This window comes from Condylostylus longicornis, unplaced genomic scaffold (assembly GCF_029603195.1).
Source record: "Condylostylus longicornis isolate FDR11 unplaced genomic scaffold, ASM2960319v2 ptg000475l, whole genome shotgun sequence".
Taxonomy (NCBI): domain Eukaryota; kingdom Metazoa; phylum Arthropoda; class Insecta; order Diptera; family Dolichopodidae; genus Condylostylus; species Condylostylus longicornis.
The window spans coordinates 1-23,560 of record NW_026578433.1 but is presented as its reverse complement, the minus strand read 5'-3'; the positions used below and the strand labels follow the sequence as shown (position 1 = coordinate 23,560).

The 23,560-nt window shown below is 39.3% G+C and overlaps 4 protein-coding genes across 4 annotated transcripts; 1 reads left to right on the top strand and 3 right to left on the bottom strand.

Moving 5' to 3' along the window:
• Nucleotides 1–7,927: 7,927 nt before the first annotated feature.
• On the bottom strand, nt 7,928–8,874 carry LOC129617273 (alcohol dehydrogenase, propanol-preferring-like; the record flags this gene model as incomplete). The annotated part of the gene is made up of 2 exons (XM_055532603.1): nt 8,399–8,874; nt 7,928–8,028 (listed from the first exon to the last, which is right to left on the bottom strand). Coding segments are annotated over exons 1-2 (577 nt in total), but the record flags the coding sequence as incomplete, so codon positions are not given.
• Nucleotides 8,875–15,494: 6,620 nt separating this feature from the next.
• LOC129617272 (T-complex protein 1 subunit eta-like) lies at nt 15,495–18,043 on the bottom strand. The gene is given in 14 exon segments (XM_055532602.1): nt 15,495–15,611; nt 15,673–15,788; nt 15,839–16,016; nt 16,132–16,343; nt 16,409–16,573; nt 16,622–16,700; nt 16,771–16,808; nt 16,811–16,934; nt 17,122–17,144; nt 17,147–17,207; nt 17,252–17,336; nt 17,400–17,541; nt 17,649–17,943; nt 18,023–18,043. Coding segments are annotated over 14 exon segments (1,656 nt in total).
• Nucleotides 18,044–18,289: 246 nt separating this feature from the next.
• On the top strand, nt 18,290–21,056 carry LOC129617271 (T-complex protein 1 subunit gamma-like). The gene is given in 13 exon segments (XM_055532601.1): nt 18,290–18,329; nt 18,332–18,375; nt 18,566–18,688; nt 18,826–19,002; nt 19,149–19,239; nt 19,335–19,499; nt 19,546–19,619; nt 19,666–19,822; nt 20,050–20,247; nt 20,306–20,405; nt 20,448–20,659; nt 20,734–20,891; nt 20,958–21,056. Coding segments are annotated over 13 exon segments (1,638 nt in total).
• Nucleotides 21,057–22,673: 1,617 nt separating this feature from the next.
• On the bottom strand, nt 22,674–23,275 carry LOC129617274 (26S proteasome non-ATPase regulatory subunit 13-like; the record flags this gene model as incomplete). Its single annotated transcript, XM_055532604.1, has 3 exons — nt 22,674–22,951; nt 23,025–23,088; nt 23,132–23,275. Coding segments are annotated over 3 exons (486 nt in total), but the record flags the coding sequence as incomplete, so codon positions are not given.
• Between the last annotated feature and the right edge of the window lie 285 nt (nt 23,276–23,560).

Here is a 23,560-nt window from a genome sequence, read left to right as displayed (position 1 = left end):
CACTGAGAATGAGATCAATCAACAATTTCCACTGAGAATGAGATCAATCAACAATTTCCACTGAGAATGAGATCAATCAACAATTTCCACTGAGAATGAGATCAATCAACAATTTCCACTGAGAATGAGATCAATCAACAATTTCCACTGAGAATGAGATCAATCAACAATTTCCACTGAGAATGAGATCAATCAACAATTTCCACTGAGAATGAGATCAATCAACAATTTCCACTGAGAATGAGATCAATCAACAATTTCCACTGAGAATGAGATCAATCAACAATTTCCACTGAGAATGAGATCAATCAACAATTTCCACTGAGAATGAGATCAATCAACAATTTCCACTGAGAATGAGATCAATCAACAATTTCCACTGAGAATGAGATCAATCAACAATTTCCACTGAGAATGAGATCAATCAACAATTTCCACTGAGAATGAGATCAATCAACAATTTCCACTGAGAATGAGATCAATCAACAATTTCCACTGAGAATGAGATCAATCAACAATTTCCACTGAGAATGAGATCAATCAACAATTTCCACTGAGAATGAGATCAATCAACAATTTCCACTGAGAATGAGATCAATCAACAATTTCCACTGAGAATGAGATCAATCAACAATTTCCACTGAGAATGAGATCAATCAACAATTTCCACTGAGAATGAGATCAATCAACAATTTCACTGAGAATGAGATCAATCAACAATTTCACTGAGAATGAGATCAATCAACAATTTCCACTGAGAATGAGATCAATCAACAATTTCCACTGAGAATGAGATCAATCAACAATTTCCACTGAGAATGAGATCAATCAACAATTTCCACTGAGAATGAGATCAATCAACAATTTACTGAGAATGAGATCAATCAACAATTTCCACTGAGAATGAGATCCATCAACAATTTCCACTGAGAATGAGATCCATCAACAATTTCCACTGAGAATGAGATCAATCAACAATTTCCACTGAGAATGAGATCAATCAACAATTTACTGAGAATGAGATCAATCAACAATTTACTGAGAATGAGATCAATCAACAATTTCCACTGAGAATGAGATCAATCAACAATTTCCACTGAGAATGAGATCAATCAACAATTTCCACTGAGAATGAGATCAATCAACAATTTCCACTGAGAATGAGATCAATCAACAATTTCCACTGAGAATGAGATCAATCAACAATTTCCACTGAGAATGAGATCAATCAACAATTTCCACTGAGAATGAGATCAATCAACAATTTCCACTGAGAATGAGATCAATCAACAATTTCCACTGAGAATGAGATCAATCAACAATTTCCACTGAGAATGAGATCAATCAACAATTTCCACTGAGAATGAGATCAATCAACAATTTCCACTGAGAATGAGATCAATCAACAATTTCCACTGAGAATGAGATCAATCAACAATTTCCACTGAGAATGAGATCAATCAACAATTTCCACTGAGAATGAGATCAATCAACAATTTCCACTGAGAATGAGATCAATCAACAATTTCCACTGAGAATGAGATCAATCAACAATTTCCACTGAGAATGAGATCAATCAACAATTTCCACTGAGAATGAGATCAATCAACAATTTCCACTGAGAATGAGATCAATCAACAATTTCCACTGAGAATGAGATCAATCAACAATTTCCACTGAGAATGAGATCAATCAACAATTTCCACTGAGAATGAGATCAATCAACAATTTCCACTGAGAATGAGATCAATCAACAATTTCCACTGAGAATGAGATCAATCAACAATTTCCACTGAGAATGAGATCAATCAACAATTTCCACTGAGAATGAGATCAATCAACAATTTCCACTGAGAATGAGATCAATCAACAATTTCCACTGAGAATGAGATCAATCAACAATTTCCACTGAGAATGAGATCAATCAACAATTTCCTGAGAATGAGATCAATCAACAATTTCCACTGAGAATGAGATCAATCAACAATTTCCACTGAGAATGAGATCAATCAACAATTTCCACTGAGAATGAGATCAATCAACAATTTCCACTGAGAATGAGATCAATCAACAATTTCCACTGAGAATGAGATCAATCAACAATTTACTGAGAATGAGATCAATCAACAATTTCCACTGAGAATGAGATCAATCAACAATTTCCACTGAGAATGAGATCAATCAACAATTTCCACTGAGAATGAGATCAATCAACAATTTCCACTGAGAATGAGATCAATCAACAATTTCCACTGAGAATGAGATCAATCAACAATTTCCACTGAGAATGAGATCAATCAACAATTTCCACTGAGAATGAGATCAATCAACAATTTCCACTGAGAATGAGATCAATCAACAATTTACTGAGAATGAAATCAATCAACAATTTCCACTGAGAATGAGATCAATCAACAATTTCCACTGAGAATGAGATCAATCAACAATTTCCACTGAGAATGAGATCAATCAACAATTTCCACTGAGAATGAGATCAATCAACAATTTACTGAGAATGAGATCAATCAACAATTTACTGAGAATGAGATCAATCAACAATTTACTGAGAATGAGATCAATCAACAATTTACTGAGAATGAGATCAATCAACAATTTCCACTGAGAATGAGATCAATCAACAATTTCCACTGAGAATGAGATCAATCAACAATTTACTGAGAATGAGATCAATCAACAATTTCCACTGAGAATGAGATCCATCAACAATTTCCACTGAGAATGAGATCCATCAACAATTTCCACTGAGAATGAGATCAATCAACAATTTCCACTGAGAATGAGATCAATCAACAATTTCCACTGAGAATGAGATCAATCAACAATTTACTGAGAATGAGATCAATCAACAATTTCCACTGAGAATGAGATCAATCAACAATTTCCACTGAGAATGAGATCAATCAACAATTTCCACTGAGAATGAGATCAATCAACAATTTACTGAGAATGAGATCAATCAACAATTTACTGAGAATGAGATCAATCAACAATTTCCACTGAGAATGAGATCAATCAACAATTTCCACTGAGAATGAGATCAATCAACAATTTCACTGAGAATGAGATCAATCAACAATTTACTGAGAATGAGATCAATCAACAATTTCCACTGAGAATGAGATCAATCAACAATTTACTGAGAATGAGATCAATCAACAATTTCCACTGAGAATGAGATCCATCAACAATTTCCACTGAGAATGAGATCCATCAACAATTTCCACTGAGAATGAGATCCATCAACAATTTCCACTGAGAATGAGATCAATCAACAATTTCCACTGAGAATGAGATCAATCAACAATTTCCACTGAGAATGAGATCAATCAACAATTTCCACTGAGAATGAGATCAATCAACAATTTCCACTGAGAATGAGATCAATCAACAATTTCCACTGAGAATGAGATCAATCAACAATTTCCACTGAGAATGAGATCAATCAACAATTTCCACTGAGAATGAGATCAATCAACAATTTCCACTGAGAATGAGATCAATCAACAATTTACTGAGAATGAGATCAATCAACAATTTACTGAGAATGAGATCAATCAACAATTTACTGAGAATGAGATCAATCAACAATTTACTGAGAATGAGATCAATCAACAATTTCCACTGAGAATGAGATCAATCAACAATTTACTGAGAATGAGATCAATCAACAATTTCCACTGAGAATGAGATCAATCAACAATTTACTGAGAATGAGATCAATCAACAATTTACTGAGAATGAGATCAATCAACAATTTCCACTGAGAATGAGATCAATCAACAATTTCCACTGAGAATGAGATCAATCAACAATTTACTGAGAATGAGATCAATCAACAATTTACTGAGAATGAGATCAATCAACAATTTCCACTGAGAATGAGATCAATCAACAATTTACTGAGAATGAGATCAATCAACAATTTACTGAGAATGAGATCAATCAACAATTTACTGAGAATGAGATCAATCAACAATTTCCACTGAGAATGAGATCAATCAACAATTTACTGAGAATGAGATCAATCAACAATTTCCACTGAGAATGAGATCAATCAACAATTTCCACTGAGAATGAGATCAATCAACAATTTCCACTGAGAATGAGATCAATCAACAATTTCCACTGAGAATGAGATCAATCAACAATTTCCACTGAGAATGAGATCAATCAACAATTTCCACTGAGAATGAGATCAATCAACAATTTCCACTGAGAATGAGATCAATCAACAATTTCCACTGAGAATGAGATCAATCAACAATTTACTGAGAATGAGATCAATCAACAATTTACTGAGAATGAGATCAATCAACAATTTCCACTGAGAATGAGATCAATCAACAATTTCCACTGAGAATGAGATCAATCAACAATTTCCACTGAGAATGAGATCAATCAACAATTTCCACTGAGAATGAGATCAATCAACAATTTCCACTGAGAATGAGATCAATCAACAATTTACTGAGAATGAGATCAATCAACAATTTACTGAGAATGAGATCAATCAACAATTTCCACTGAGAATGAGATCAATCAACAATTTACTGAGAATGAGATCAATCAACAATTTCCACTGAGAATGAGATCCATCAACAATTTCCACTGAGAATGAGATCAATCAACAATTTCCACTGAGAATGAGATCAATCAACAATTTCCACTGAGAATGAGATCAATCAACAATTTCCACTGAGAATGAGATCAATCAACAATTTCCACTGAGAATGAGATCAATCAACAATTTTCCACTGAGAATGAGATCAATCAACAATTTCCACTGAGAATGAGATCAATCAACAATTTCCACTGAGAATGAGATCAATCAACAATTTCCACTGAGAATGAGATCAATCAACAATTTCCACTGAGAATGAGATCAATCAACAATTTCCACTGAGAATGAGATCAATCAACAATTTCCACTGAGAATGAGATCAATCAACAATTTCCACTGAGAATGAGATCAATCAACAATTTCCACTGAGAATGAGATCAATCAACAATTTCCACTGAGAATGAGATCAATCAACAATTTCCACTGAGAATGAGATCAATCAACAATTTACTGAGAATGAGATCAATCAACAATTTCCACTGAGAATGAGATCAATCAACAATTTCCACTGAGAATGAGATCAATCAACAATTTCCACTGAGAATGAGATCAATCAACAATTTACTGAGAATGAGATCAATCAACAATTTACTGAGAATGAGATCAATCAACAATTTACTGAGAATGAGATCAATCAACAATTTACTGAGAATGAGATCAATCAACAATTTACTGAGAATGAGATCAATCAACAATTTCCACTGAGAATGAGATCAATCAACAATTTCCACTGAGAATGAGATCCATCAACAATTTCCACTGAGAATGAGATCCATCAACAATTTCCACTGAGAATGAGATCAATCAACAATTTCCACTGAGAATGAGATCAATCAACAATTTACTGAGAATGAGATCAATCAACAATTTACTGAGAATGAGATCAATCAACAATTTACTGAGAATGAGATCAATCAACAATTTACTGAGAATGAGATCAATCAACAATTTCCACTGAGAATGAGATCAATCAACAATTTACTGAGAATGAGATCAATCAACAATTTCCACTGAGAATGAGATCAATCAACAATTTACTGAGAATGAGATCAATCAACAATTTACTGAGAATGAGATCAATCAACAATTTCCACTGAGAATGAGATCAATCAACAATTTACTGAGAATGAGATCAATCAACAATTTACTGAGAATGAGATCAATCAACAATTTACTGAGAATGAGATCAATCAACAATTTACTGAGAATGAGATCAATCAACAATTTCCACTGAGAATGAGATCAATCAACAATTTACTGAGAATGAGATCAATCAACAATTTCCACTGAGAATGAGATCAATCAACAATTTACTGAGAATGAGATCAATCAACAATTTACTGAGAATGAGATCAATCAACAATTTCCACTGAGAATGAGATCAATCAACAATTTCCACTGAGAATGAGATCAATCAACAATTTACTGAGAATGAGATCAATCAACAATTTACTGAGAATGAGATCAATCAACAATTTCCACTGAGAATGAGATCAATCAACAATTTACTGAGAATGAGATCAATCAACAATTTACTGAGAATGAGATCAATCAACAATTTACTGAGAATGAGATCAATCAACAATTTCCACTGAGAATGAGATCAATCAACAATTTACTGAGAATGAGATCAATCAACAATTTCCACTGAGAATGAGATCAATCAACAATTTCCACTGAGAATGAGATCAATCAACAATTTCCACTGAGAATGAGATCAATCAACAATTTCCACTGAGAATGAGATCAATCAACAATTTCCACTGAGAATGAGATCAATCAACAATTTCCACTGAGAATGAGATCAATCAACAATTTCCACTGAGAATGAGATCAATCAACAATTTCCACTGAGAATGAGATCAATCAACAATTTACTGAGAATGAGATCAATCAACAATTTACTGAGAATGAGATCAATCAACAATTTCCACTGAGAATGAGATCAATCAACAATTTCCACTGAGAATGAGATCAATCAACAATTTCCACTGAGAATGAGATCAATCAACAATTTCCACTGAGAATGAGATCAATCAACAATTTCCACTGAGAATGAGATCAATCAACAATTTACTGAGAATGAGATCAATCAACAATTTACTGAGAATGAGATCAATCAACAATTTCCACTGAGAATGAGATCAATCAACAATTTACTGAGAATGAGATCAATCAACAATTTCCACTGAGAATGAGATCCATCAACAATTTCCACTGAGAATGAGATCCATCAACAATTTCCACTGAGAATGAGATCCATCAACAATTTCCACTGAGAATGAGATCAATCAACAATTTACTGAGAATGAGATCAATCAACAATTTACTGAGAATGAGATCAATCAACAATTTCCACTGAGAATGAGATCAATCAACAATTTCCACTGAGAATGAGATCAATCAACAATTTACTGAGAATGAGATCAATCAACAATTTCCACTGAGAATGAGATCAATCAACAATTTCCACTGAGAATGAGATCAATCAACAATTTCCACTGAGAATGAGATCAATCAACAATTTCCACTGAGAATGAGATCAATCAACAATTTCCACTGAGAATGAGATCAATCAACAATTTCCACTGAGAATGAGATCAATCAACAATTTCCACTGAGAATGAGATCAATCAACAATTTACTGAGAATGAGATCAATCAACAATTTCCACTGAGAATGAGATCAATCAACAATTTCCACTGAGAATGAGATCAATCAACAATTTCCACTGAGAATGAGATCAATCAACAATTTACTGAGAATGAGATCAATCAACAATTTACTGAGAATGAGATCAATCAACAATTTACTGAGAATGAGATCAATCAACAATTTACTGAGAATGAGATCAATCAACAATTTACTGAGAATGAGATCAATCAACAATTTCCACTGAGAATGAGATCAATCAACAATTTCCACTGAGAATGAGATCAATCAACAATTTCCACTGAGAATGAGATCCATCAACAATTTCCACTGAGAATGAGATCAATCAACAATTTACTGAGAATGAGATCAATCAACAATTTACTGAGAATGAGATCAATCAACAATTTACTGAGAATGAGATCAATCAACAATTTACTGAGAATGAGATCAATCAACAATTTACTGAGAATGAGATCAATCAACAATTTACTGAGAATGAGATCAATCAACAATTTACTGAGAATGAGATCAATCAACAATTTACACTGAACAATTTATACTGAGTGAGATCCATCAGCAATGGAAACATTCCAGTGGTTGTCCTTCAGCTGAATGACAAAGATGTCATACCATCAATCATCACTACGAACACCAAATTCCAATCAGAAGAAGGTTTTCCGTTATTACATTGTCGCTTATGCCGTCGCCCAGCTTCTCCACTACAACATGATCTGTATTGCGGACAGAAGAGTTACATTGGCGCGGGACAGCATCGATAGACCAGACCATGAGTTCTTTCTTTTCCTCTGGCTGTCAACCAAAGTAAAGGAGCACGCCTTACCTCAATTTGTTCGAAGTATTCACTCTCTCCCCGAGTTATTACTGTATTGCGGGATTGGAGAATTTGCGCGTTTTTTTTTGACATTTGTGTACCGACTACTGTGTTCCCATATTCCATAAAAGTGAATACAGCAACATAAAATTATGAGAAAAGTGGCAAAATTAAAATCAACGAAGACAATGATAAAAGTGACAGAAAACATTGAATAAAAGTGAAGCATAATGAGATATTTTGAGCATGTATAAAAGACTATAGCTTACACTCGAAGCACAACACGGCCTCTAATTTTCCCTTCCTCCAAATCTTTCAATATGTCGTTTACACAGCTGAACGGTTTCTCAGCTACATGAGCTTTGACCTTTCCTTCAGCAACATAGCGGAACGCTTCTTCAAGGTCTCGTGGCGTACCCACAATTGAACCCTGGAGGCGAAGTTCCTTCAGAATGAACTGGACGACATCGATTTTGAAGTGACCAGATGGAAGTGCTACGGTAACGATGGTTGCTCCAGGAGAGACATATTCAATGGCATCCGAGACTGCTTGGAGCGCCGGAGCAAAAATAACCGAAGCCGCAATTGGCTTTTTCGGTTGAACGGAATTGAACTTTTCGACAACTGGCTTTTTCTCGCCTCCAAGATTGATGATAAAATCGGCACCAAGCTCTTTGGTCATGACTTCTTTAGCTTCGTCAAAAACATCGAGAGCAATGACTTCAAAACCCCATGGCTTTGGCATATTGAATAGCCAGATGGCCCAAACCACCACAAGCACCAGCAATTACAATGCGAGCTCCGGCTGGAGCATTGGTCATGCGCAAGGCTTTATAGGAAGTTACTCCAGCACAGAGAACTGGGGCTGCTTCTGCATCGCTCACGCCACTCGGAATTCTGCAGCAATGCAATGAAATTCTGAAGGAGACCCAGAGCTCCTCACTTTGCAGCAAATCTCTCATCCGCTATAAAGTACTCTGCGAATGAGCCATCTTGAACGAAGCCAGTCTGTTTCTGATTTTCGCACATGTTCTCTCGACCGTCTTTGCAAAGATAGCAATCCATGCACGAACTCCCCAGCCACGCAACTCCAATGCGGTCCCCGATTTTTATTGTGGTCACTTCGGAGCCAACAGCCTCAACAACCCCGACGCCTTCATGACCCGGCGTCAATGGAAGCTTCAAGGTGCCCCAATCACCAGCTGCGACATGAACATCTGTGTGGCAGACACCTGAAACGGTTGTTTTGGCCAAAACTTGATGTCCAGTGGGAATTGGTTTTGCGACCTGGCGCCCTGAAAACAGAGTTGGAAGAAGCTTTACAAGCACCACTCTTACGCTCAAGAGGTTTTCGGTGCTCGGTAACTTGGTAGGCTTGCATTTTAATTGAGAAGACAAACTTGCCGAAAACTTGACTGGTGATGGTTGACTGAATGTGCACTAGGTTGACTGGTGATGGTTGACTGAATGTGCACTAGGTTGCATGCAATGTGTCGAGCACAATGGTTCGTAGTGTGCATTTGTATGTGAAAAAAAAATTAAAACATCATTTACCTGAAAATGAAGAAGAATCAAGCTTCCCAGTTGGTGAAGGTCTCGACAACACTTTGAAAAATCCGTTGCTTAGATGCTTGATCGGCAGTTCGATTACTACAGTGATGATGACCGCTCCAATGAATGTCAACAATACATTGAAAACGTAGCACAAAAACAGACGCCCTGGAAGTCACCAGCATTGAGACATCTGATCCAGACATCTCTTCATACCTCTTAGAAACTGTGTTGGTCCAAACCCATTTCCATAGAATGCGAACAAAACAATCGGGTGAGCGAGGTACATGGTATAACTCAACTTGGACAAGGGAGACCAAAGAGGATGTGAGAGAAATCGTTTGAGTAAGACGATGAGGGACTGAAGACGCCCAGGGAGACCGTCATCTGGAACTACAACCATCATTAACGTCAATCCAGCAAGAGACAGGCCCCATAGAGTTCTAGGGAGAATGATAGAACAAGAAGTAAGGGATCCGAGATAGAAGCACAGTGAACCAATAAGCGATGGAAATAGTCCCTACCTTGAAACTCCCATGAAACACGCGTCGACCGTTGTGGACCAAAACTTTGACACCCATGGCGCGTTGTTAGCGAAATGTCCGCAAAGGATGAGAAACACAGGAATGAATACAGTGACGGTGAAGAGCAAAGGAAAGAAGCGAATTAGAAATTGGATGAAGGGTGGTAAAGAATGAAAAGGAAATGAGGTGGTGGGGTGGGATGATGTGACTGGTTTCAGTGATTTCAATGGCAGATCCCTTTGAGACAAATATGTAGAAGCAGATGACTTTAAGAACCGTTTTCTCGAGAGATGTCGATCTGAGTTGAAGCTCGAATAAGGAACGCTATCCGTTGTCGAAATACTGGATGTTGACGGAGCTCTGTGCGTATCATGAGATTGATTAAGAACCTCGGAGAAATGAAGAGATGGGAAGCGACCAGCCCCGTAGGCATCAAAATTTGGAACAGAGGAAGAGGATTCCATCAACGAGCACCGAGAAATGTTGCGATAAGGCGATAACGATTGGGACCGAATGATCGATGGGCGAAAATGCATGAACTGGACTTCTCGACTTCCAGAATGCGAAGAGCGACCAGAGGAACGAGATCGACGTTGGGACAACTGACGATCGAAATGATCGTTGCGTTGGGATGAACTGGAGCGGCGCATTACGTGGGTATTGCATTCGTCTCTCTCGGAAGAAGTCTGAGAGTCGATAGGGTCCTTGGGACTGTCGATTGTTAGCGCTGGGCGCAGTGAGGAACGAAGGATCCTACGGGGAGAAGAATAACATCCTTCCATCGATTCAGATTGTTGGGGAGTCTGAGAAGATTCGCTCTTGCATACAGCCACAATGAGTCCCAACGCAAGTCCGATGACATGCGGGGCTATTCTGACGTAGGATTTGACGTAAAAGTAATCCATGACTGGATGAAGTGGAAGGTATTCGCGATTGATGAGATGGGGCGAGGCAGCCATATAGGAATCAACGAAACGATCAACGACAGCACCGAGTCGATATTTTAAGCAAATAGCGATGGATGTCAAAATGCAACCGATGGAGATGAAAGAAATCTCTAACCACGCCACAAGAGGAGATGCGAGAGAACTGATAACAATGAGCAATCCAACAACGAAAAATTGAAAGTCATTACTGAGATACCAACTCCATCCTACAGAAGCAGATTACCAAATTAATTGAAGCATCAATACGGCTCACCAAAACATTCGTTCACGAACTCGCCGTGAACCAAATTGTTGATGAATAATAGCAATGATGGAGTGATTTCAGAGCATGACACATTTGTTGATTGAAGATAACGAGATCCAGCTGGAAGCCGCATTGTTGTCCAATTCAAAGCAAGATACCCGAAAAGAATTATTGAATGGACGCCCATCAACCGGACGTATCGCTGGAGAATAACAACAACCGAAAGGAGGAGAGTTTTGACCAGTTTGAACAGGCATCGTAATCCCTTGGAAGTTTTTGTATTCGAGGATGCTTTATTACATTTCCCTTCCTCGGCCAATTCATGAGACCGCTTCTTCTCGTTGTTGAACACCTTGTCATGAAAGTAGAGCTTCAGTTGATATCCCGCAAGAAATCCACTGATGAAAAAAAAGTTGTCGACTGCAAAGATTGCAGCGAAGAGATAAAAATTGAGAGGATCCTTTGCCATCGAGAAGACCATTTTGGAAGATTGGGACAAAGGCAGATAAAGACTCCAGTAGAGGGTCGAATGTCCGCTGATGACCCACAGCATTGAAATAACGCGAAGACCTGAGAGACGCAAAAAGCCTGTTGACCTTCAGATGGACTTTATTTACTCACCATCGAAGAATGAGAAAGAGAAATGCACATGACGCTGAGAGCTAGGAGATTTGAAGAGGGAAGCCAGGTGGTCCGAATATCTGAAGGCTGATCGAAGAGATTGTTTGTAAGTTGATGCGTCTCGCAATAATCCAATGACACTTCCAGCAATCAAAAGAATTCCAATAGCGGCGAGGCCTTCGATTCCTAGTTGTTGATGTTTCGGCAATTCACGGAAACCTAACACAGTTCGGATCCATAGACCATTACGGTAACCTCTATGCGGACTAGAAGTCGAATTTCCAGGAGTGGATTGGACGGAACCAGGGAAATCGTGTCCATGAGAGCTCATGAGTTCTTTGGTGACCGTTAGACCATTGTTTTCGTTTGCGCTCATCACCCAAAATTTAGACTTCCAGTTTGATCTGCCAACTTTTGGATGGTAGTGACGAGTGGACAAGAGGAAATCCATCAATGTGCAGTTAAGGTCTCGTTGCCTTTCTATTTCCTCATCATCTACACCGCACGAGGCATCTGGATGTGTGAGGAGATGCGACGAATGAAACCAGCAGATGTCCGTGAAAATTTGATTCCAATTGGAATGGTCGATGAACTGATGGGATTGCGATACGCTTGCTGGAGCCCCCGCTGAAATCGTGGTAAACTTCACGGACAAGACGAAGATTATCAATTGTCCAAATAGCATTTTGATCGGTGTTGGGGAGGTGTTGGGGACCTGCAGACGGCAAGGTGACTCTACACTGTGAAGATGGATATGAAAAGCAGTGCGCAACTGCAACAGATAAAAATTACGATGGTACTACTTGAATATGATCACTATGACTGGTGTGTGACTTGCAAATCTGAATGAAGGAAGATAAAAGATTTGAAACAAATTACGATAACAAAATTAGTGAACTCCAAATTGATTTATGTTTGTAAAATAGTTGCTTAAAATTGAATGATCTGACACCTGCATACAATATGAATTAATGAATTAGGCATGCAGATGTAGAACAGAAATGGTGCACAGACCGGGCATGCAATTGATGTAGTTCAAAATGGAAACATGACTACACGACGACACTCATCAGTCCCGAATGAAGCTGACATTGGAAAAGAAAGGAAGATGGATAACATGACTGACACTGCGCCGTTGGAAAGATATAGGGGCGCATCAATATTCGTCGTTCGTCAGCCCGGACACGTTACGTTCTATGGAAAACTCTGGAAGGACAGAGGCTGAATTGATCGCTGATGCTTCCACAGAGTGACATCAATCGATGAGGTGGATCCTACGACTGCTTCCAACTTTGTCTGTGACATCACTTTCATCCAAAGTGGTTAATATTCCAATGGTAGGCGAATCTCAAAATCACACTCAAATGTGTTCTCGAGCCAACTTACATCACTTGTTTGACAGATTCACCTTGATCTTTCCGAAGCACTTTATGAAGATGAAGATCTGTCGCTGGGGAGTTTCTGCCAACCCCCATGTTCAGATTAAGGGATTCACAGTCCAAGTAGTTAAAACACATTATAATTAAGCAGTTTATTAAGTTGGAGACCAAAGAACAATGATTGGGTGACAGAATAAGTAAGGGAAAAAACGATGAAGGCTCAACTCAGCCTTTGAAGGTTCACAGAATCTCAACACAGAATCTCAACACAGAATCTCAACACAGAATCTCAACACAGAATCTCAACACAGAATCTCAACACAGAATCTCAACACAGAATCTCAACACAGAATCTCAACACAGAATCTCAACACAGAATCTCAACACAGAATCTCAACACAGAATCTCAACACAGAATCTCAACACAGAATCTCAACACAGAATCTCAACACAGAATCTCAACACAGAATCTCAACACAGAATCTCAACACAGAATCTCAACACAGAATCTCAACACAGAATCTCAACACAGAATCTCAACACAGAATCTCAACACAGAATCTCAACACAGAATCTCAACACAGAATCTCAACACAGAATCTCAACACAGAATCTCAACACAGAATCTCAACACAGAATCTCAACACAGAATCTCAACACAGAATCTCAACACAGAATCTCAACACAGAATCTCAACACAGAATCTCAACACAGAATCTCAACACAGAATCTCAACACAGAATCTCAACACAGAATCTCAACACAGAATCTCAACACAGAATCTCAACACAGAATCTCAACACAGAATCTCAACACAGAATCTCAACACAGAATCTCAACACAGAATCTCAACACAGAATCTCAACACAGAATCTCAACACAGAATCTCAACACAGAATCTCAACACAGAATCTCAACACAGAATCTCAACACAGAATCTCAACACAGAATCTCAACACAGAATCTCAACACAGAATCTCAACACAGAATCTCAACACAGAATCTCAACACAGAATCTCAACACAGAATCTCAACACAGAATCTCAACACAGAATCTCAACACAGAATCTCAACACAGAATCTCAACACAGAATCTCAACACAGAATCTCAACACAGAATCTCAACACAGAATCTCAACACAGAATCTCAACACAGAATCTCAACACAGAATCTCAACACAGAATCTCAACACAGAATCTCAACACAGAATCTCAACACAGAATCTCAACACAGAATCTCAACACAGAATCTCAACACAGAATCTCAACACAGAATCTCAACACAGAATCTCAACACAGAATCTCAACACAGAATCTCAACACAGAATCTCAACACAGAATCTCAACACAGAATCTCAACACAGAATCTCAACACAGAATCTCAACACAGAATCTCAACACAGAATCTCAACACAGAATCTCAACACAGAATCTCAACACAGAATCTCAACACAGAATCTCAACACAGAATCTCAACACAGAATCTCAACACAGAATCTCAACACAGAATCTCAACACAGAATCTCAACACAGAATCTCAACACAGAATCTCAACACAGAATCTCAACACAGAATATCAACACAGAATCTCAACACAGAATCTCAACACAGAATCTCAACACAGAATCTCAACACAGAATCTCAACACAGAATCTCAACACAGAATCTCAACACAGAATCTCAACACAGAAACTCAACACAGAATCTCAACACAGAAACTCAACACAGAATCTCAACACAGAAACTCAACACAGAATCTCAACACAGAATCTCAACACAGAATCTCAACACAGAATCTCAACACAGAATCTCAACACAGAATCTCAACACAGAATCTCAACACAGAATCTCAACACAGAATCTCAACACAGAATCTCAGAAAGAATGACTTCGGAATCGAGGATGTCTCATATTATTTTTCTTTTTCGCAAGTAGTTGAGGCACACAGTGCGTTCCCATAGTTAGCTGTCTCGAGTTCTCAACAGTTCAATTCAATAGTGTCGTTTATCCATAGGGATCTCAACTAAATGAAACAAAGGACCTTCACATCCTCTGTCGCATCCCTACAAAAAAGAGGTTGCGTTTCAAACATCATCCAATTAGCTTCCTCGTCTTGACTGACCTCTTCCTCTTCCAGCTGGCATTTGATTTTGAGGTTCTGGATTGCTTTTAGGATTGCGGACTGTTTCATCAATCGAGAGAATAACACAAGTAGCCTAAAATTTCAAAAACAAAGAGAACCGTGAATTTATACAATAAGAATTTGGTCTGACGCACCTCAGTGGCCGCTTGAATGGCGTGTAACTTAACAAGGGAAGGCTCCCATATGAACCTTTCAAACGCGTTACAAATTCCACCATCAGAGCAATCCACACCAAACCAACGATTTTCAACTGAAAAAACGGCAAATCAGATAGCACAACAAGCAAATTCTATTCCTCACGCTTTCCTTCGTGGTGCCTGTGTCTCAGCCTGTTCAGAATGTCCGTCTGGTCCAGACCGCTATTTGAAGCCAAAGCTTTGGGAATGCATTCGAGCGCCTTTGCATATGCATTGATTAACAACTGCTGCTTCCCACTGATGGACCGGCTGTGCTCCCTGAGAGCACGACTGAGTTCCATCTAAACAAAGACAGACGATGAAATTTTTTTTTTCTATCTATGATGTCTCAATTCATCGGAAGCCGTTCGACCGCCTCACGTTACAAAGTATGCTATTGCTTGGAGACGGACGTACCTCAACAGAACCGCCACCCCCCACAATGGAGTTCGTCTTCACGGCTCGTCTCACAATCATAATTGCGTCATTAAGACTTCTTTCCGCCTCATCAATGAATTGTTGCGCGCCACCACGTAGAATGAGCGTTGCAGATTTTGCACGAGGACAATTTTTGAAGAGATTGTATCTTTCTGAACCAATTTGAATTTCCTCGAAAATTCCACACGTTCCTGTAGAAGCGAGAAAACCATAAGGAGCGCGTTTGCGCGAAAAAACGCCAGTATGCTTGACTGACCAAGTACGTCGAGCGACACGTTGGTAACTGTTGTTTGAATCTGAGCCCCAGTCGCTCGAGCTGTCCGTTTCATATCTGACTCTTCAACCCGGCCAGCACAGAAAATATCCCTATCAGCGAAATACTGCGTTGCTAAATCCCCAATGGGAAGTCTGCTGAGAACGACTGACAACAAAGAGCATTGAAAATAGACATGAACGTCTCTTGAATCACCTTGAGCTCCAGTTGAAACAATCTTGTCAAGCTTCCCATAAATGATTTTCCATTCAGCGTCAACTATAGATTGATAATCCTATAAAAAGAGTCCATAATTAAGGGCCTTCACGGACCCTCAATCGAGGAATTCGAGTCAAGAAACACACCGAGGGATTTTCAATTCGAACTTCGGCATTTTCTTTTCTGCTTTTAATTCTAATTCTAAATTCAACAACAAAATTCTCGGATTTTCAAATTTTTTCGGTTGTTGTTCAAATCCAGCGTAACTGAATGTTTTCTTGAAAGCAACGCCATCGACGAGCATTGAATCCTAAAGAAGGAAAAATAACGCTTCAAGTCAAACGAATGAAGTGAATAGAAGTCAAAAAAATGAGGAACAAGATGCTGATGTAAGAATTAGGAAGCGATAGAAAAACAATGAAGTGATATGTAAGAATTATGAAGCAATTTCTATGGATTGAATTTTGATGAATGGATTGATGATCAGTTGATCTCACCATGACAGAACCACCAGACACCTCTTAATCCCAATCATTGTCTTATCGAGTGATGTATCCAGCATCAAAACCGTATCGACCACCATCTGAAATTCAGCGACTTTCAATATCAATAGCCGCACATTAATACCTTGGCAAACATTTGTTTGTATCCAGCAACAAGTTTAGAATTCAAGGTGGTTTGGGCGCAACGTTCCAAAAGAAGTCTTCGTTCTCTGAAACAGACGCGATCAACCCATAGTGCTCGGTGTTCTCATAGTGCGCGGTGTGCTTCTTACCCTTCATCCTTGTCAGCAAGTGAGACTTGAATTTCTTTGAGCTTTTCAATTGCAAGTTTGCAGGCTGTTTGGAATCCTTTGATAACAACTTGAGGCGCCATCCCATCCTCAATGAAATTTTTTGCTTCAGTGAGAAATTCACCTGCGAGATAAAAAATCATCAGAGAAATATCTTCGACAAAGATCCCATCATCAGAGAGATACGTATCGATGAGCAGTACGACTGTCCCGATTCCGTCATCGTCATACCTGTGAGAAGCACAACAGACGTTGTCCCATCGCCAACTTCATCATCTTGAGCTTTTGCGAGATCGACTAAGACCCTTGCGGCTGGATGAACGACATTCAGAAGATCAACGACAGTCGCTCCGTCATTCGTGATTGTGACGCGATGGTCGTCATAAATCAGTTTGTCCATTCCACGTGGTCCTAATGTTGTTCGGACAATATCGACAATCGCCTGGCATGCATTGATATTGGAAATGATTTGAGGACGTCCTTGTGAAGTGTCGGTGCCTTCCTTCAAAAGGATAATGGGCGCGTTCTAAAAGATAAAAAGTTACACAGATAGAGTGCATAAAGACACATTTATCATCAATTTTCATAGTGGGGAAGAAACTTACAAGAAATTGGGGGGCTGCCATCCTCGTGGCTGAAGAGGGAACAGATATCGACAATATTCCATGGGGGTTATTACCGCACCTTCTTTTTCTTATGGAGAGACACGCCAGTAGACTTCTCACGTCACCCTTCAGGAGAAGCAATCTGTTTTCTGATATGCTCTGGCCCAAAAGTCTTTCGTACCTGTGGGACACTTTTTCTCAGCTGGCAGAAGGTGATTTCCTGTTCCATCAGAAGGAGAATCTTGTACTTGATTTCTTCTATTAAAGATGCTCCCTCGTGGCCAACCCGTTCTTGTTGTTCAAAATCCTCAAAGAGAGATCAAGGACGTCGCGCTCAAATAGCCAACATCCAGGTGAAACCCGAGTGTCCAACACTGTGGCAGATAGATATCAGACTTCTATTCCCATCAACTAACTCGAATTAACCATCAACTAACTAATAGACCATCAACTGACTCGAATAGACCATCAACTGACTCGAATAGACCATCAACTGACCATCAACTGACCATCAACTGTCTCTGATTCTGGATCTTCTTTCAGGCAGGGACGGCTGTCGCTGAAATTGTCCGGACAACTCTTGGCCCGAAGGCGATGCTGAAGATGCTCTTGGATCCCATGGGTGGGATCGTATTGACGAACGATGGGAATGCGATATTAAGAGAGGTATTCCTTCATGTCATCGATAGAAGTCATGATATACTCGTTGATATCGATTGTATTGATGGTTATTTGCTGTTGATTGTATTCGTTGGAAGAGTGAAAGACTTTCATCCATCACTCTCAATTGCTTTGATGATCAGGTTGATGTATCCCACCCTGCTGCTAAGTCGATTATTGAATTGAGTCGAGCACAAGATGAAGAAACAGGAGACGGGACTACAAGCGTTGTCGTCTTAGCAGGTGAAATGTTGAGTGTATCTGAGCCCTTGCTTGAAAGAAATTTACATCCAACTCAAATTGTCATGGGATATTTGCAAGTGAGTCATTCCCTAGGATCACTCCACTACAACGACGAATCCGAACCACTTCCTACCCCATTAGAGTCTCACTCCAGTTCAGAGATGATGAACTCTTCACTCTTTTGAATAGCGAATGTTGTTCAATCTTTGGTCGCTCTCTTCAGGCTCTAGAGGATTGCATTGCAATTATGAACAGCGTCGCTCTTCAGCTGGATCTCAATAACGATACGCACTTGATTCAAGTGTTGGATTCATGTGAGCACAGAATAAATTCTTGTCTGCTTTTTAGTTCTGCTGGTTGCCCAAGTCTCCTCTGTGGATTTTAATTTTTTTTTTTTTTCCATCAACAGGCTTGAACACGAAATTTTCGTCGCGCTGGGGACAATTGATATCGAAACTCGCGCTCAATGCTGCGAAAGCTGTTTGTGTTGAACTTCCAAATGGGAAGAAAGACATCGATATCAAAAAGTTCGCCAAAGTTGAGAAAATTCCGGGGGGTGAAATTGAGGACTCGAGTAAGAGTTTCACTTATTGACTGATCTCAATTATTTTTTGTTTTAGTCGTTCTGAAGGGTGTTATGCTCAATAAAGATGTTACACATCCGAAAATGAGAAGAAAAATAGTCAATCCACGGGTTTGTTGTCTTGCGAAAAATGTCGTCTATTAATTTTTGTTTCAAGGTTGTTCTTCTGGATTGTCCTCTCGAATATAAGAAGGGAGAGTCCCAAACAGCTGTTGAAATCAGTAAAGAAGAAGATTGGGAGAAAATTTTGCAACAAGAGGAGGAAGAAGTTAAGAAAATGTGTGATGAAATTATCGCGATCGGATGCGATTTAGGTGAGTCGAACTTGAAGACCATTGGAAATTCGAGAAGAGTAGAATCATTTACCATCAATCATTTATAAACTGTTCTAATTTTCATTTACAAAATGAGAAATAAATCTGATGGAATACCTAATTATTATCTATTCGAATATATATATCCTTATGGTCGATAATAGACTGTCATCAATAGAATCATTGCAATTTTGATTTCTATCAATCTTCATTCATCTTTCTCTCAGTCATAACCGAGAAGGGAGTGTCTGATCTGGCTCAACACTTTCTGGTTAAAGCAGGAATCTCGGTTATTCGTCGAGTGCGCAAAACCGACAATAATCGCTTGTCTCGAGTGACTGGTGCGACAATCGTAACAAGGACAGATGAACTCTCGAGTCATGACGTTGGGACAGACTGTGGATTATTTGAAGTCAAGAAGATTGGTAAGAACATATATCACTGATAAGAGTCTAGATTCCTGTTGGTCTTTTTTATGTGTAGGTGATGAATATTTCGGATATTTTATCGAGTGTAAGGATCCCAAAGCTTGTACGATCGTATTACGCGGAGGTTCAAAAGATGTCCTTAATGAGACGGAAAGGTATTCTTGATTTGATCATCCTCTCGAAATCTTGGTTTTTAGAAATCTTCAAGACGCCCTCAACGTGTCACGAAATCTTCTTCTCGAAGCCAAATTACTTCCAGGAGGCGGAGCAATAGAAATGGAGCTTGCGGCAAGATTAACAGAAAAAAGTGCTACAGTGGAGGGTGTCAAACAATGGCCCTATAAAGCAGTTGCAGCAGCTCTTGAAGTTATTCCAAGAACCCTGATTCAAAACTGTGGAGCTGATGTTGGTGAGCGTGATAGTAGTGGCATAGTGATAGATATTGATAGATATAGATTGTCAAATATCTTTTTTGTCTTCCAGTCCGGACAATCACTGATTTGAGGGCTCGTCATGCAACTCCGGGAAATGCGACAATCGGTGTTGATGGGAACACTGGCAAGATAGTAGACGTGACGACACTTGGTATCTGGGATACCTACACAGTGAAGCTGCAAATCATCAAAACCGCAATTGAAGCCGTACGTTTATATATATAAATATCGATAAAGGCAGGAATGATATATCGATTTATTTTTTGTTTTCAGGCATCAATGATTGTTAGAATTGACGACGTTCTATCAGGAATTACGAAGAAGAAAGGAGAAGAGGATGGATCAGGCAAACCGCTCATACCAGATGAATAGTGGTCTGATTTTGTGCGATTTTTTGAACATCAAACCTTGTGGATGAACGGCATTTATCACGAAAAACAACATTTATGGCGATGTGGACTCCATACTGTCAACAACGTAAGGATCATGGAACGAAAGATCTCTATCGCGTTGATTAGTTACTTCAGAGAGACGCGTACTGTGAGAGAGATTTCCAACGCATTGGAGAAGAATTACAACAGGAAACTGGGACAAGTCATCAATCCTTTTTGGGAAATTACGATATGTGAGTGATTTTATTCGTTTGTGAAGTTGAATCATTAGACGTTGAGTCAAAATGATCCTCGCTATTGATGAAAAGATTCTTTTGTTCCAGAAATGTTATGGAAATTGCATTGCGTTATCATGGACTCTCGTTGAAGTGGTTTGATCGAAATAAATTCTCACTCTCGGATCTTTTGATCTCACCAGATGAATCGACTGTTGAGTTGATAGGATTGATCGTCAATGTTCAGTCAAACTCTTGGACATCGTTTTTCAGTCCAGCAAAAGGAGAACACTTTTTTGCTCTGCGTCGCTTCACTTCAAAAGATGATCTTTCAGAAGAAAACCGTCCTGTGACCTCCGTTGTCCCAAAGTCATCATCTTTGGGACAAGAGTGGTGGGTGAATCTCGATTCACGTCTGCAGGAGGTTCAAGTATTTCCAGATCGTCCATCCGTTCTTGAGTTTTTGCAGAACGTTCCTTCAAAGCATCAACCACATATTTTGCAAGTCTTGCGCCAACAGACTTCTCTCATTCCCTAAACAGGGAAAAATCGAGTGAGAGTGCTTTCAAGCGATCCCTGTTTAGTGGTTTCTTCTTGTAGGAGGACTACAAGCGTTTTGGTCACTTCAGTGGTTCATATTCTTGAGAATTGATGTGGTACATCTTGTCGCTGCTACTCGGTACTGATGCAATCCCTGGGCAAGGCAGATACCAACAGATGCATCCAAACCAGCGGAAGCGGTCGGTGACTGGAATTCGATCGATGTTTCTGCAAAACCGGATGACGACAGGCATTCTTAATAACAGTTGTTCCACTGATCCTGCGGCTACACACACTACGCGTTTATTATGATCCGATGAAATCAAGCGCTTAGTTAGAATATGAAAAGATCAATCAAGTTTGACGGGCTGGATTTTCATCAAGCAGCTAAAAGTTCTGGCATTGAATCTTCCAGCTGAGTTGAAAGCTCTTTAACAATTGTACTCCAATTTTCAAATCGATTACGAATTAATTCAACTCTGAAAAACAAATTTCATAAAAAACAAATGCAATATATTTGTGAGACCCATGTAACATATTTGTGAGTTTCTTACCTCTGAGGGTCGACTACTCGAGGAGTGACCCAATCCACGCTAAGATGGTGTTCAATTCCATCAATTGAACCACGAATAAGTTTTAAGCTCATTGCTTTCATCACCAGGCGCTCACACTGCAGAAAGTCACATTTAATATCCATCGCTGCGAATACTCTTACTTGGGACTCAGAAATTTGGCAATGCTTGCCAATTGCATCAAATGGGAGGATGCGATCTGTTTGTGGTAATTTGAACGCAAGATCAACGAGAGATGTCAGTGTCATCTTCAAACGCAGCTGCGGCATCCTAGCGCCGAATGCATCCTGAGAAAATCATGGAATATGTGCCACGCAATGCGCTTACATTCGCCTGCTGCGGGTATTGCTTCATTGCCGATTCAAACATAGGGAGCGAGCCTTCAGACGCAGCTTCAATAAAATCAACAACCCACTTCTGTGAGGGATCTAAAGTTGTCAAAATCGGCGCGGAGATCAAAGTCCCAAAATCAAACATTCCATCAGCAATCAAACCAGCAACTGCAAGATCGTAAGCGATGAGCTGTTGCCGTTGAAGAGGAATCGAGTCTAAAATAAGAAAGTTTTTTGGACTCGAGAACAAACAACGGCAAATAAGTAACACAGTGAAGAATTTGCATACTCAAAGATGTATACGCCAAGTAGAGAAGGGTGCTTTCATAGAACTGGCGAGGGTCATCGGCCGCCTGAAAATTGATAAATGAACGAGATGAAGAAATGTGAACGTACCTTGAAGTAATTAGCACAAGCTTCGTTGAACGCGGAATTAATTGCAAGATCAACTCCAATTTGTTTCTCCAATTGTGAAGCTATTTCACCTAAAAGAAGATCTGAGGCTTTTTGGAGATCCTTAGAACGTATCAAAACATTAGCCTAGGAAACAAAGATGAAGAAGTATAGGAAGACGATATTTGGGACTAAGAGGGCACACCTTAACGATATTGAGAAGAGTGGAGGCATCAGAAGAGTCAACAAACGCAGGTTGAAACTCCTCTACCAAAAGCATGCCATCATCAGGAGCTGAAAAAATGAGGAACATGGAAGTCTAAAATGTATTGGAATGATAAATAAGTGTTCCTCAATGAAGAACGTCGTTGTATCAGAAATTCTTGACTCATCAGAAAATTCGTCTGAAGAATGCGTGGGTCTACGAGATTC